At 35.8% G+C, this 14579-nt stretch overlaps 1 protein-coding gene across 1 annotated transcript in view; it reads right to left on the bottom strand.

Annotated features, from left to right (window-relative positions):
* The window catches only part of LOC121101300 (phosphatidylinositol 3,4,5-trisphosphate 3-phosphatase and dual-specificity protein phosphatase PTEN-like), a 59340-nt gene that overhangs the window by 21362 nt on the left and 23399 nt on the right, over positions 1-14579 (bottom strand). Inside the window, exon 2 of the mRNA XM_040624692.1 lies at positions 13445-13529. Within this exon, the coding sequence (XP_040480626.1) occupies positions 13445-13529 (85 nt within the window). The remainder of the gene's footprint in view (positions 1-13444; positions 13530-14579) is intronic.

Genomic DNA, 14579 nt, shown 5'->3' with positions numbered 1-14579 from the left:
GAATGAAAAGCAAAATGGCACTAAGAATAGCATTGTCAAATAGAACTTTACACAAGGATGAAAATGTTCTGTATCTGTTGTCCAGCACAGTAGCCACTAACCACATGTAGCTATTGAACACTAGTGCAAATGAAAATGAATGAGTAAATTTATCTTAACTAATTTATATTTAAACATAAGTAGCTATATGTGGCTAATGGTTAACATACTGGATAGCACAAGTCTAAAATACAGAGATCTTTGAAAAAATCCAATAGACCATAATACGTATACCTTAGTAAGGTAGTGCAAATGGGTACATTCTTGGAACAGAGCATAAAACTGAAACAGGAAAGCTACAGTAATAAATGGGACTTCATAACTGTCAAAATACCTACTGAAAAAGTATTTTCAACCATATGCAGTTTTCTAACAAATTCCTGATATGTTTGATTAATGTTATCAGTAGATTAATAAAATAAAGAAGAAAACTAAAATTCTGGACCTATTTCTAGCCAAGAATGAGGAACAAGTTTGAGTGGAAATGCCAGGAAACAGGGAGAAAGTGTTCATATAATTTTAGAGCTCACGTCAGACAAGGAAGGAAATACTGGCATGGTTAGATATGATACAGATCAGTAAAACGGATTTCAAAAGCTTCATTTAAATTTAAATAACAGGCTATGAATTCATAACTCAAAATCTAAAAGGAAAAACTACAGAGAGACTTTAAAAACTAAATTCTGTATAAACAATCACAAATGATACTAGTTTAAAAAAGGCAAATGAATAGAAATTATCTTAGAAAACCAATCAATACAGCTGCAGAGAATTTACTCACAATGTTCAGATTTAAAAGGTTTACAACCAGGAAAAAAAAGGGGGGGAATAATCCTAGATGAATACAAAAAAGCATTATATAAAGGAATGGTTAAAACAAAAGAAAAGGCTTGGAGTAAGGAAATGTTTGGATCAAAAAACAACAATTTTAAATAAGGTAGAACCCCACAGGTTAGACAGCTGTATGACACTAGAGCCAGAGAACAAGCAGAATTCCTTAAAAAAAAAGTTTCAGGAGCCACTGAATTCCCTTTCGCTTCCATGTCTGTCCAAGAGAATGTTGCTCTGATTCAGTAACTCAAGAGTGGTGGATGCATGACATTTTTCTAGATTAAAAGGGTTTTCAATTTGCTATTTAAGTAAGGTTATTTCTTAAAGAATATTCCTTAACAAACAACTATCAACAACAAAATCTTTGACATTCCATGATTTTATATATATATTAGTAAAGCAGACAGCAATAATTTGAAACAGAGATAATCCATCAAGCTCTTTGTAACAGCTTCACCTGAATCTTGCAGTCATAAAATTCAAAAGACCAGCAAGGTGGGGCATTATAAAATTGTCTGAACAAAGAATACCACTAACTTCCTTATTTTTTGAAGAGTTCATAAAAATTATAAGGGAAAAAATTTTTAAAAATAAGTTGAAGATAGGGTCAGTATACAGGTACAAACCAAAGGAAAGAAATATGACCAATAAACACCACAAAGCTGCTTACTCTCACAATTAAAGAAATGCAATAAAAACTCAAATTACCAACAAATGGCAAAAAGTTTAAGTTTGATAATACTTGTCCTACATGTTGGTGAGAATACAATGACACTGTTTTTAAGGGTAAAAGTTTAATCCACCAGTCTCAGCAATTCCACTGTTCCACTGCTAAGAATTTACCTTCAGTAAATACTTGCAAAAGGACACCAAGGTACATGTGTGAAAATGTTTATTAGAGGGTGGCTTTCAATAGTAATAAACAAGAAGTAACCTAAATGTGCATCAGAGGGGATTGTTTATTATGGAATGATCATAAAATGGAATAAAAGCCAATAACAAAATCAGTTCCGTCTCCATGCCAGTATGGAAAATTCCTAAGTATGTTAAATGAAAAAAAAAGCAAGATGCAGAAGAGTAGGCAGTATGTTCCCATCTATTTTTCTTAAAAAGTGGATATAAGAGGAAAACAATTTCTTAAAGAATACCTGAAAGTTTTAATTGTAGGTATCTTTGGGAAGAGAGTCTGAGGATAGGACGTGTAAAATAAGAGAAATTTGTAGGAGGTATTAGTCTTCCTTAGACTGCTCAGCATCCGAGCCATTCTAATCTAGAGAGAATTTCAAGAGGTGAGAAGCAAATACTCCTTTCCCCACCTTTTTTGTCATGTGTGCAAGCCCAAGACCAGTGAGGTCCTCCCACTCTGGCCACTGACTGCTAGGTGGTGAGAGCAAGGTGTAGAGGAGTCAGATCTCTGAAAGAGAGCTCCGGTGGAGCTGAAAGCTTAGGAGCACAGTCACCCACATCGAGTCGCAGCAGCACTACTTGGGACAGCAAGTGTCCAAGCAGCAATGCCCGAAGCAGAGACTGCCCTCATTGTAACCTCCTGACCATGCCTTGCTTCCCTCAGCTTCAACAAAATTTCCAAGCCTGGTTCTCTAAGCTATGAGCTATCTAACATTTTTCAAATAATTCTTTTCTGTTTAAGTGAATAAGAGCTACTTTCTGTCACGTGCAATGAAGAACCCTGACTCTCTTCTTTCATGTATTTTCCTATAGTTGTTCTGTTTTATTTTGGGGTTTTTTGTTGTTGTTATTGTTGTTTTTTAGTGAGGGTTGGTAAAATACTTTGTGTGCTCCCTTTAATATGTGAACTTCACAATTTCTTATCTAGCATTTTGGGCAATAGTGAGACTGGCAGGAGAATAAACAATCTATTTAAAAGAAAGTATCACAGCATTTTTAAAAGGGGGGGAGGATAAGTTCTCTCAAAGAACTTGAATATTACTTAGGAAAACATTCACCATGGCTGCCCCTCCCACTTCCTCCTCTCTCCTCCCAAGGATTTCATGCCCACAATTGGCTCATTGCCTTATAAATTTGATACAATGGAAAAGCGGAAAAAAAGCAAGAAAACAGCACTTTCCAAAGGGAAATGGGAAAATTTAACCGTAGATACTTGGAAAGTAGACTAAAAACTTACACAAGAACAAAGAGATAATACCCTCAAAATGTGGAAAATCTAGAATGCCAATCTTTCTAAGACAAACTATACCTTACTTCAAATAATTTCAGTATATAAAAATCTGAATTCATTAAAGACAGCTGTGAGAATGAAATCTTTAGTTTCTAGAAGTCTTTACTTTCCTCAAAGAATTCCTATGAACTAGTCCTAAATCAGCTGCCAAAGTGCATTTTTAAATTATTTTTGTCAAAAGAATATATTAACATAAATTTCAAAAGATATAAAAAAACCTGTAATAAGAAATCAGTTGAGGGAAGATGGCAGAGGGAGCCACCAGGAATCCACCTCCCCACCTAAACAAAAACTGTACTAGCATAATCTGACTAGTGTAACTATTTTGGAACCCTGGAGAATCTATTCAAAAGCCTGCAGCTTCTAGGGGAAGGCTTAAGACAGTAAATCACAGTTAATTTCAGTCAATTTCAACTCTTAATATGGTAGCAGCTACCCAACCCCTGCACCCCTCACCTCCCAGCAGGCAGCCATGCATATATTCCTAGCACAGCCTACACCAGCTTATGGGACCTTGTCCTCCAACTATCAGACATCTGTGTTCCGATCATTGCTGCTTCTGATTACAGACCTGCAGACACAGAAGCCAGCCACCATTGCTGAAATCCCCACCGATGGAAAAGGTTTTCAGGGGCCTTACAGATCCAGAGCCTATTTTTATCCTTAATTTCCCCCCTTTTTCCTCTTTTGGGAGCCATGTCTTAAAAGACATGACATCCATGCTTGTGTGAATATAAGTTTTCAACTCTTTTGGGTAACTACCCAGAGGGATTCAACTGCTTGATTTTATGGAGTATATTTAGTTTTGTAAGAAAGCACCAACTGTCTTCCAAAGGGGCCATACCATTTTGCATGCTGTGAGTTTTTCATATATTGCCATATTGTATAGTACCAGAGTTTCTGTATGCTACATACTCAATGATTTCACCTATATGACAGTCTAGAAAAGTCAAAAGTATGGAAACAGTCAAAAATCAGCAGTGGCCAGCGGCTGGTGGGGGTGGGGCAGTGGAGAGGGATGAATAGATGACTGTTAGAGCAGTGACACTACTCCATATGTTACTATAATGGTGGATACGTGTCATTAAAATTTGTCCAAGACCATATGATGTACAACACCAAGAGTGAACCCTAATAGAAATTATGGATTTTGTATGATAATGATATGTTAGTACAGGTTCATCAATTATAACAAATATACCACTCTGGTAGAGAGCAATGATAATGAAGGAGACTATACACGTGTGAGGGCAGGGGGCATATGGGAAACTTCTGTACCTTCTAGTGAATGTAGCTGTGAATGGAAAATAGCTCTAAAAACTAAAGTCGATTTAAAAAGAAAAAATCCATACCACAGCTAATATGATATGCGATGATAAAAGACAAAAATTGTCTTCTAAGGTCAATAACAAAACAGGAAGTCTGTTTTTGCTACTTCTATCCAAAAAGGCCTCCATATTGGAAAGGAAGAAATAAAATTATCTGTTTGCAGATGACATGTTCTTGTATGTATGAAACCTTAAAGAGTCCACAAAAAAATTGTTAGAATAAACAAATTAAGCAAAGCAGCAGCATATAAAATTAACACACAAAAATCAGTTGTATTTCTATATACTAACAATGAACAATCCAAAAAGGAAAATTCCATCCATGGTAACAAGAGTATCTATGAAAGAACTTTATCAAGGAGATGATATACAGAGAAAACTACAAAACACTGTTGAAAAAAAATTAAAGACCTAAAAAAATGGAAAGACATCCCACATTCATGAACTAGAAGATTTGATACTGTTAAGATTTCAATACCACCCAACAAAATCTACAGATTAATGCCATTCAAAAATTCCCAAAACTTTTTTTTTTTTAAGAAATAGAAAATTCCATCCTAAAATTCATATGGCCTCTCAAAGAACCCTCAATGGCCAAAACAATCTTGAAATAGAGGAACAAAGCTGTACGACTCAAAATTCCTGATTCCAAAATTTACCATAAAGATACAAAGTGTGGTACTGGCATGAAGACAGACATATAGGACAATGGACTAGAATAGAGAGCCCAGAAATAAACTCCTGTATATATGGTCTAATAATTTTTTGACAAGTGTGCCAAGACCATTCAATGAGGAAAGGATAGTCTTTTTAACAAATGGTGCTGGGAAAAGATGAATATCCATCCACATGTAAAAGCATTAAGTTGGACCTTTATCTTACATCATATACAAAAATTACTCAAATGCATCAATGATCTAAACAAAAAAGACCAAACACTATTAAACTCTTAAAAGGAAGCATAAGAGAAAAGCTGCACAATGCCAGTTTAGCAATGATTTCTTGGACGTGTCACCAAAGGCAGTCAATAAAAAACAGCTAAACTGGACTACGTCAAACTTTTAACTTTTTGTCCATTAAAGGGCACTATCCACAAAGCAAAAAAGCAATCCATAGAATGGGAGAAAATACTTGCAAATCATGTGTCTGATGAGGGATTAATTTCCAGAATATGTAAAGAAATCCTAGAACTCAACAACAAAAACACAAACCATAAGACAGTTCTCCAAAGAAGATATACAAATGGTCAATAAGCACATGAAAAGATGTTCAACATCACTAATCATTATGGAAACGCAAATTAAAACCACACTGAGGTATACCTTACAACTGCCAAAATGTCTAGAATCCAAAAGACAAGAAACAAGTATTGGTAAGGATGTGGAGAAAAAGGAACCCTTATGTACTGTTAGTGGGAATGTGAATTGGTGCAGCCACTGTGGAAAACAGCATGGAGGTTCCTCAAAAAATTAAAAGTACAACTGCCCTATGATCCAGTAATTCCACCACTAGGTATAGCTGGCCGAAGAAAACAAAAACATTAATTCAAAATGATACATGCACCCCTATGTTTACTGCAGCATTATTTACAATATCCAAATTATGGAAGCAGCCCAAGTGTCCACTGATAGATGAATAAAGAGATGACTGATACACAGACAGACAATGGAATATAACTCAGTCATTAAAAAGAAATAAGATCTTGCCATTTGCAACATGGATGGATGTAAAGAGTATTATGCTAAGTGAGATAAGTCAGTCAGAGAAAGACAAATACCGTATGATTTCGCTTATATGTAGAATCTGAAAAACAAATTAATACACACAAAAAGGAAAAACAGACCCATAAATACAAAGGGAAGCGGGTAGGGGTATGGACAGAACGGATGACAGGGAGCAGAAAATACAGGTTTTAGTTATGGAATGAATAAGTCATGATGAAATGTACAGCACAGGGAATATAATCATAGTATTCTACGGTGACAGATGGTAGTTACACTTGAAAGCATAACATAATGCACAGAGTTGTCCAATCACTATGTTATAAACCTGAAACTAATATAACATGTGTGTTGACTATACTTCAATTAAAAAGAAAAAAGATCATGTGGCAAATATACACAAAATTGGAATCACAGAGACTGAAAATCGATGGTCATTTTCCTGGTTCCTCTGGAACTTGAGCTATACTGTCTAGACTCAAAAGAGGAACAGAAGAAGGGAGGGATGGAAGGCCTCCTATTAGGTGGTCAAAAATGTGAGACTGAATCTACTAGATGCTTAAATAGGCCTTCCAAGAAAGGAGACCATAAGGCCTCAAATTTAGACTCTGGAAGTTGTCTCAAGATAATTACAGTCATTTTAAGTGTGTACACTAAAAGTACTGATGTGTCCAGTGTGCACATTTTAAATACCTCTGTTTCTAAAATCCTCTTTTAGCATTTCTTCATTTTTTAAAACACTGGGCCAGGGTACATGAGAGTGGCCAAGTGGCTAACATGGATTTCCTAGAGCTCTGATTCCCAGCAAATGAAACAATTATCAGCTATCATACCCCAGAAGTAAAAAGAATCGGAAAATCTTGGAAAGATTGTAGCTAAAATAAGGGTTCTTTATACTTCGTCCTCTTCCTCTTGCTTTTGGGGAAGGGGCTTTGCAAGAGAGATCAGTTACCAAGGGTCATAGGGAGGGGGAGGTTTCTCAGGTCTCTGCTTCTGTAGCTGACGTGTGATTTCTCCAAGTTATGGTGGTTTAAAATAAAGACAGGGAGAAAAACCACAATGACATACCACTTCACACCCATTAGGATAGCTCGATTAAATTAAAAAAATTAAAAAAATTAAAATAAAAAGCCCAGAAAATAACAAGTGCTGGCAAGGATGTAGAGAAATTGGAACATTTGTACTTGCTGGTGAGAATGAAAAATGATGCAGCTTGTGTGGAAACAATATGGCAGTTCCTCAAAAAATTAAACACAGAATCACCATTTGACCCAGCCACTCCATTTCTGGGTGTATAACCAAATGAAATGAAAGCAGGGACATGCACAGATACTGGTACACCTATTCATACCAGCATTATTGACAACAGTTAAAAGGCAGAAGCAACCCAAGTGTTCATCCATGGATGAATAAACAGAATGTGGTATACAGGTACAATGGAGGAAAATGTGGCCTGTCCACAGGCCACAACATGAGTGCACCTGGAAGACATTATGCTAAATGAAGTCACATGCTATGCTAAGTCAGTCACAAAAAGGCAAATACTGCAAGACTCCACTTACATAAGGTGCCCAGAATAGTTACATACGCAGAGGCAGAAAGTAGAACAGTGGTTGCCAAGAGCTCAGAGTAGGGAGAATGCGGAGTTACTATTTAATGGATACAACATTTCAGTGTGATAGGAGAAAAAAAAGTTTTAGGTGATGACAGCTGCACGATGTGAATGTACATAATGCTACTGAAGTATACACACAAAAATGGTTAAAATGGTCAATTTTAGGGGCGCTTGGGTGGCTTAGCTGGTTAAGCATCTGACTCTGGATTTCAGCTCAAGTCATGATCTCAGGGTTGTTAGATCGAGCCCTGCATTAGGCTCCGCGTTGGGCACGGAGCCTGCTTAAGACTCTCTCTCTCCCTTTGCCCCCCTCCCTGCCCCATCTCTTACAAAAAAATTTTTAAAAAGGTAAATTTTATTGTATATATTTTATATGTATACATATTACATATTTTTTACAATAAAAAAATAATTCATCTGCAGCTCTATTCATCCTCAAACCCATATTCCTGTTTCTTCCCCAAAAGTAGACATCCACAACTACCCATATTCTTTTTCCTGATATTTAATGCAGCATTTCTATGGTATATACATAACATTGCCTCTTGTAGATTTGTCAATTACCTACATATCTGCTGCCACCGAAGCACCCCCACATTTCACTTCTCTTAATCCCAACCTTCAATGGCAATGTGATAATTCTGGGTTAAGCCACCCAACAGATGTTAATATTTGCTTCCTATTCTAATTCACCTATTTTTCTAAGAATCTATTATTTCCCCCAAACATTTCAATATCCACCTACTAGTTCTACTGCTTCTTTTTTTCCTGAAGCCCTCGTCCTCCTGCTACAGTGAGAACCGGCTGCTCTTCAGCTTGGGGCACAGCTGTCATCCCTGGACTTTGCTGCTTCTGAGCTGGACCCTCTGTTTACCCAAAGCCCCTTTCTTTTCTTTCATGGTTTATTCTCTTATTTTGTTAGGGCGCACAATCTAGTAATTTCCTAAGAAATGTTGCATGGATATTTTGTTGTTCTTGAGGGTCATTCCTTCCTTCTCTTGACTGATGGTTTGGCTGGATACAGAACTCTAGGCTGAATGCAGAACCTGTAAAGCGCTGTTCCTCCATCTTCCATCTTTAATTCTTAGATGCTGAGAAGTTAGATGTCATATATATTCCTAATCCCTCCTAAATGATCCCGAAAGCTTTTGAGATATTCTCATTATTTCTTGCGTTCTTAAAGAAATTTCATAGTAACTGCCTGGTATTGGCCTGTTTTCATTCATTGTACTTGGCACTATACAGTTCTTTTCAATATGGGAACTGAAATCCTAAATAAATTTTCTGGAATATGTCTATATAGGGTGTGTACCTCTGGTGTATATATGTATGTGGTAAAACATTTCATCCTTTGATATGGCTACTAAGAAAATCAGCTTTGGAAGGTGACAGACTGGACTCGACCCTCAGCTCACTACTTACCAGCTGTGGCACTTGGGGAAGTTAACTTCTTTTAAACCATATATGAAATGGGGACAGGTTAACTGTAGAGATTTTTAATAAAATGACACGTGTAAACTGCTTATACAAGAGCAACACATGTATGTAAATAAATGTACAATAAACGTTACCTATTATTAAAATATCAACAACTAGATTGGTACAGATACTATAAACACTGTCAAATCCATCAAGGCTCTGCTATTTGTAAGGAAATAAGACTAACAAAAGAAGTGGGAAGCAGCCAATGGGTACAGGGTTTTCTTTTGGGGTGATAAAAATGTTTTGGGACTTGAGAGACGTGGGGTTACAAAATATTGGGAAGGTACTAAATGTCACTGATTTACTTTAAAATGATTAAGCTTATGTTACATAATTTTAGCCTTCATAAAGAAAAAAAAGGAAACAGGAAAAAGAAAGGCAGTATGAAGGAAGAAGTCAAAAGTTGTTGAAAAGGGAGAATGGAATTGATACTCTTTCCTCTAAATTACTGTGAAACTTTCCTCTATATACTCTCTTTCTTTGAACTGAATAGCCAATAATAATGTTGGGAAGACAAGCACTTCCTTTTTTATCGAATATCAACACACAAATAAGGTTGGCTGAGAGATCAACATATAATTAAGAGAAGATTATTTGAAATTTCTTTGGGAAGAAAATGTATAAAACAGGAAAGTTGGAGCTGATAGTATAGGAGACAATGGATTAAGTCTCTTTTTTTTTAGTCACTATATATCAGAACACTTAGCTCTTGCATTTCCTTACAATAAATATGGCAATCTACCCTCATCTAAGAATTTTTCCAATAAAAGGGGAAGTAAATTACTTCCTACTGATTTCAGACTAGGAGGGAAATACTATTATATGCATCTTTTTTCATTTTCAACATTTCCCAAATTGTGATCCAAGAAACACTGTTTAGAGAGATCTTATTTAATACAGTACAAAAGAAAAGAGAGAAGGGGGAAGGAAGGGAGGGGTAGAGAAAGAAAAAAAAGGAAAAGGAACGCAGCATATTCGAATTTCACTCTTGGGAGATTTACAAGGCATAGTTGTGTATTAAAGGTTCTGCAGTAAGAAAGCCAGTTCACCTCTACTAAACCTACATTTGTCTGATTTATTAAGTACAGAACAGTTCTTAAGCTATGTCTGTTAAACACATAATGCATCATTTTGTTAAAGACTGCTTAGATTTATACCAAATAACATATAAATTAGGGTAACTTCAATATTAGCCCAAGGGATAGGATTACCACACATATCCAAGGATAATCAATTATCTGAATAAAACTTTATTTCAAATTACCAGCTAGTCAGAGCAAGAGCTTAGTGGCAGTAAAGGAGGGAGAGAGAAGGTGGGAATAAGAGGAAAAGAAGAAAAAACAATCTGGGAAGAATTAGCTCTTCAACTTCCCTTGTTGAGATGTCCTTGTCCTGCCCTGTCAATTCTGATTAAACCAAACATTTGCAGTTAAGATAGTAAAAAATTCCAGCTTGGTTCACTTCTCCCCCACTTTTTATTTTTTTACATTAATTCCTAATACTAGGAAGTAACCTCAAAAAGAGAAATATTTGTCACTTGAGTACCTCAAGTATAAAATTTCACGTTGCCATAACAATCCATATCCCAAACAGTTAAATACTGCATAATTTAAGCATAAAGGCATTTGCAATTTCAGTTTCTTTTACTCAGAGCACAGACGTACAACACCAACAAAATCTGAACCTGGCACAGTATTTCTTATTTGGGGGAATATCACAGAAAAAAGCATGGATTTAGAGAAGAAAATTAATTTTAAATATTCTTTAGATATCCCAATAAATAGGGCAAAGGAAAATCCAAATGGAAATACGTTTAAGAGAAAACTTGTAAGAAAATAAAGACATGATTTTCACTGAGACGTTATCATCTTTGAACCAAAAAGGAATCACTACTGATTATTACTACTGTCTCCAATACTGTGGGAACCAATCAAGGGAATCAATCATTGGCTGTCTAAAGACAGCCAATCCCTTGGAGAGGTTAATCCTCACAGGCAAATTACTTGGAAGTTATTTTACTTCATAGGGAAAAAGCTACAGCTACCTTCCTGGTCACTGTTCGTCCTTTTTCTCATAAAAGAAGTGAAGTGGAGTGAGCAACTGAAGCCAAGGAAAGCTTCACTAGCCATATACCCGTCCCGCCCCCCCCATCAAAAAATGGGGGAGGGCAAGACAAACTAGGCACAGCATAGCTGTTCTACTTGGTGCATAGTTCTTCATTACTTACATGCTACCACCACTGCCATCACCATAGGGGTGACAAGATCAGTTGGCTAAAGCAAGTATTGGCTAAATAATAAACCATACATATAAACCTTTTTTAAGGAATAACAGATTTGAAAAAGACAAAAGCTAAACTAGATACATTAAAGCAGACAGAATAAACTTCAACCTTGGTTACCGATTACAAATTAAATGTGTGAATCTTAACTCAGTGGCATAAAGCTGGGTTACAAAGTCAGAAGATGAAGATCAAAACACTCTCAGCTTGGTGAAATTATTACAATCTAAGGTCTGAAAATGAAATATGTAGATCCAGAAACCAAGCTTCATCAGTAACTTAAAGATGATCGATCAGCTTCAGTGACTTATTCACAGTCAGAAGAGAGCAGAGAGACCAGGCAATGCAAAACTAGCACCCCAAGTAAATTTACCACAAGGAGGCCCTTACAGTGACCAGAAAACCTGTCCTTCACCCAGAGTATTCATACTCTTTTTCCACAGAAGTACTAATCTGATTTGAATTAGTACTTGGCTGAATATAGAATTATATAGCAGTGATATAAAACAGATCAACCTGCAAGATATTTCATCTAGGTCATAAGAGGCTTGATAAACTCTCCTGCACTACAGGAGAGAATACATGTCTGGTGACTGCACTGCTCATTTTCCAGATTCTCCGTCTCTCTCGATGCAAAATTTACACCCGTCATTCTGTTTCCCATCACCCACTGCATTTTCTGTAGATGTGTATTATCACTGACTAAGCCGCATCAAGCTGCTGCTCTCGTGGATCTGTGATATTACACATCCTTCCAACTGTGTCCTGTCCAAGCATGAGAAGACACATTTATTTCCCTATTTTCAAGTTCTTTCCTTAAATAGTACTTCTGACAGCCCCCATGTACCTATAATTGTAATAGAAACTACAAAGAAGTAGTCTGGTTTTTCCGTACTTTTTGTAGATACTGATACTGATTTAATAATTCTGAACAGAATAAACACTACAACAGTCCAACTGTACACAACTCGATACAGCAAAATGTAAATATATACATCGTTTCAAAGCAAATTGCTAAAAATGAACCACTTAGAAAAACAACTTATGGCTAGCTCATATAAGGACACAGATAGGCAACTATTATAAAAGGATTCTACATCTGCATAACCCTTTATAAAGTGCTCTCCCATTCATGCTAACATTAATTCTCATCAAATATTTAAATTGAAAGTCTCCAAGAAAGAGATTTCTATAAGAGAATGAAAGAAATAATCCAAAATTTTAAATTTTAAAAGCTATTAAATTTTCTACTGACGTTTACAGTTAATTTTTCACATTTTTTTGCTTTGAAATGAGAAAATATATTAAGACTATACAACAGACACAAATTCCTTCTCTCACAAAATATATCATGTACTCTAAGGTTATGCATGTATTAAAATTATTTAAATCAGCCATTAGAAATACAGTTTTGAGCTGAATAATTACACTTAGAAAATTATACAAATTTATAAAAGAGACAAAGTCAGGCTTTGGTTGGCCCAGTGATTCCTGTCCAGATCCTCTGTACCAAATACTTCTTCAAATTATTTATGCCCCACGATAAACTATTCTATGTAAAAAAATACATGGTATCAGTTATCTCTACCTTAGGATGAATAAATCTAAGTGAATGAATCCACTCGAGGACCTAAACCTAATCCCCAATTGTGAAATAAAAGACAAAAACCATAGTGTAACGGAATACAGGAATTAACCTGGTAAGAAGCATTAAAAAGAGTCCATGAAATCCTATCACATACACCTGATCATGTCAAAGGTTCTTACCAAATGAGTTGTATCTCACTGAGGTCCGTTAAACAAACAAAAAGCAGTTACAGAGCACCAACATAATAAAAATAAGAGTTTATATCACAAAGCACAGCATTTTCTATGATTTATAAATCTTCTCTAAATGAAAATACAGCATGAATACATCAATATTTGAAACAGAAAATTAAGAGTTCTTACCTTACTACATCATCAATATTGTTCCTGTATACGCCTTCAAGTCTTTCTGCAGGAAACCCCATAGCAATAATGTTGGGATAAATATCTGAGTACTTAAGTTAAGGAAATATCTGAAATATACAACAATGCAAACTACATGTACATGTTGTAAAACATCAGCTGATTATAAAAATTACTATACCTATGCTAGTAAAAGGTTGTCAATGTATTTATTTATAAACCATCATGTGTAATTAAGAGACAGAGGTAAATACATTAATTCCAAAAAAAATCCTCAAAATAATTATATGGCAAAATAATTTTCAAATCCCTCTACCTAGTACATTAAAAGGGCCCTCAAGGAAAAAAGTAACTTCTACATTTACAGTATTTAGGCATGCATACATGAAAAACAAAAACCACAGACTTTATAAATCTGACCTGAAGTTACCTCGGGACAAAAACCAAGTATCAAAATAAAAACAAAAATAGCTACACAACTTCTCATTTTTCATGGTTATAAAAGGCACCACAGCATAGAAAAAAGTAGATAAAATTAAGAATTAGGAAGCCAGATTTAAAACCTGGCTATGCCTCCATCTAGTTATATAATTTGGACATGTGACTTAACCTTTTCAGGAAACCTTCATTTCCTATTCCACAGGATTAGGTTGAGACAACGAACAGAGATCTCTTCCAAGTCCTTGGTTATTTGTGACTTGGTAATACCTAACTAAAGTAGAAACTCATTCTCATTTACCATCAAGGTAGTCAACATTTAGCATGCCATTTTATTCACTTACGTTACATACTACAGTTGGCATAAAAACAAACTTCTGCGCTCCAGAAGACTCTGTATCAAACTAACTAAAAAAAAACAAAACACCAACCAATCTACATTTCTATGCATTTGTCGATCATGGCAGCTCTCATTTCTTCTTGAATGCCATGCCATTATTCCTCTCTCTAATCCCATGATTTTTCTGTCATGGACCTTCCAAAACAGCCAAGCTAATCTGCCTCAAGCCTCCCTTCAACACCATCCCTGAAGTTCTCCGCCTGCCTACTCCTGGACCCCATTCGTTCTTCAAGTACAATCCAAAATTCACCAAATCCAGTGCCTTTTCCTGCATCTTTTTTCTTCACTTTTTGCTAC

Source organism: Ursus maritimus, unplaced genomic scaffold (genome assembly GCF_017311325.1).
Source record: "Ursus maritimus isolate PB19 unplaced genomic scaffold, ASM1731132v1 scaffold_7, whole genome shotgun sequence".
Taxonomy (NCBI): Eukaryota; Metazoa; Chordata; class Mammalia; order Carnivora; family Ursidae; genus Ursus; species Ursus maritimus.
Note: the sequence above shows the minus strand (reverse complement) of the source record. Positions and strands in the feature narration are given on the sequence as shown.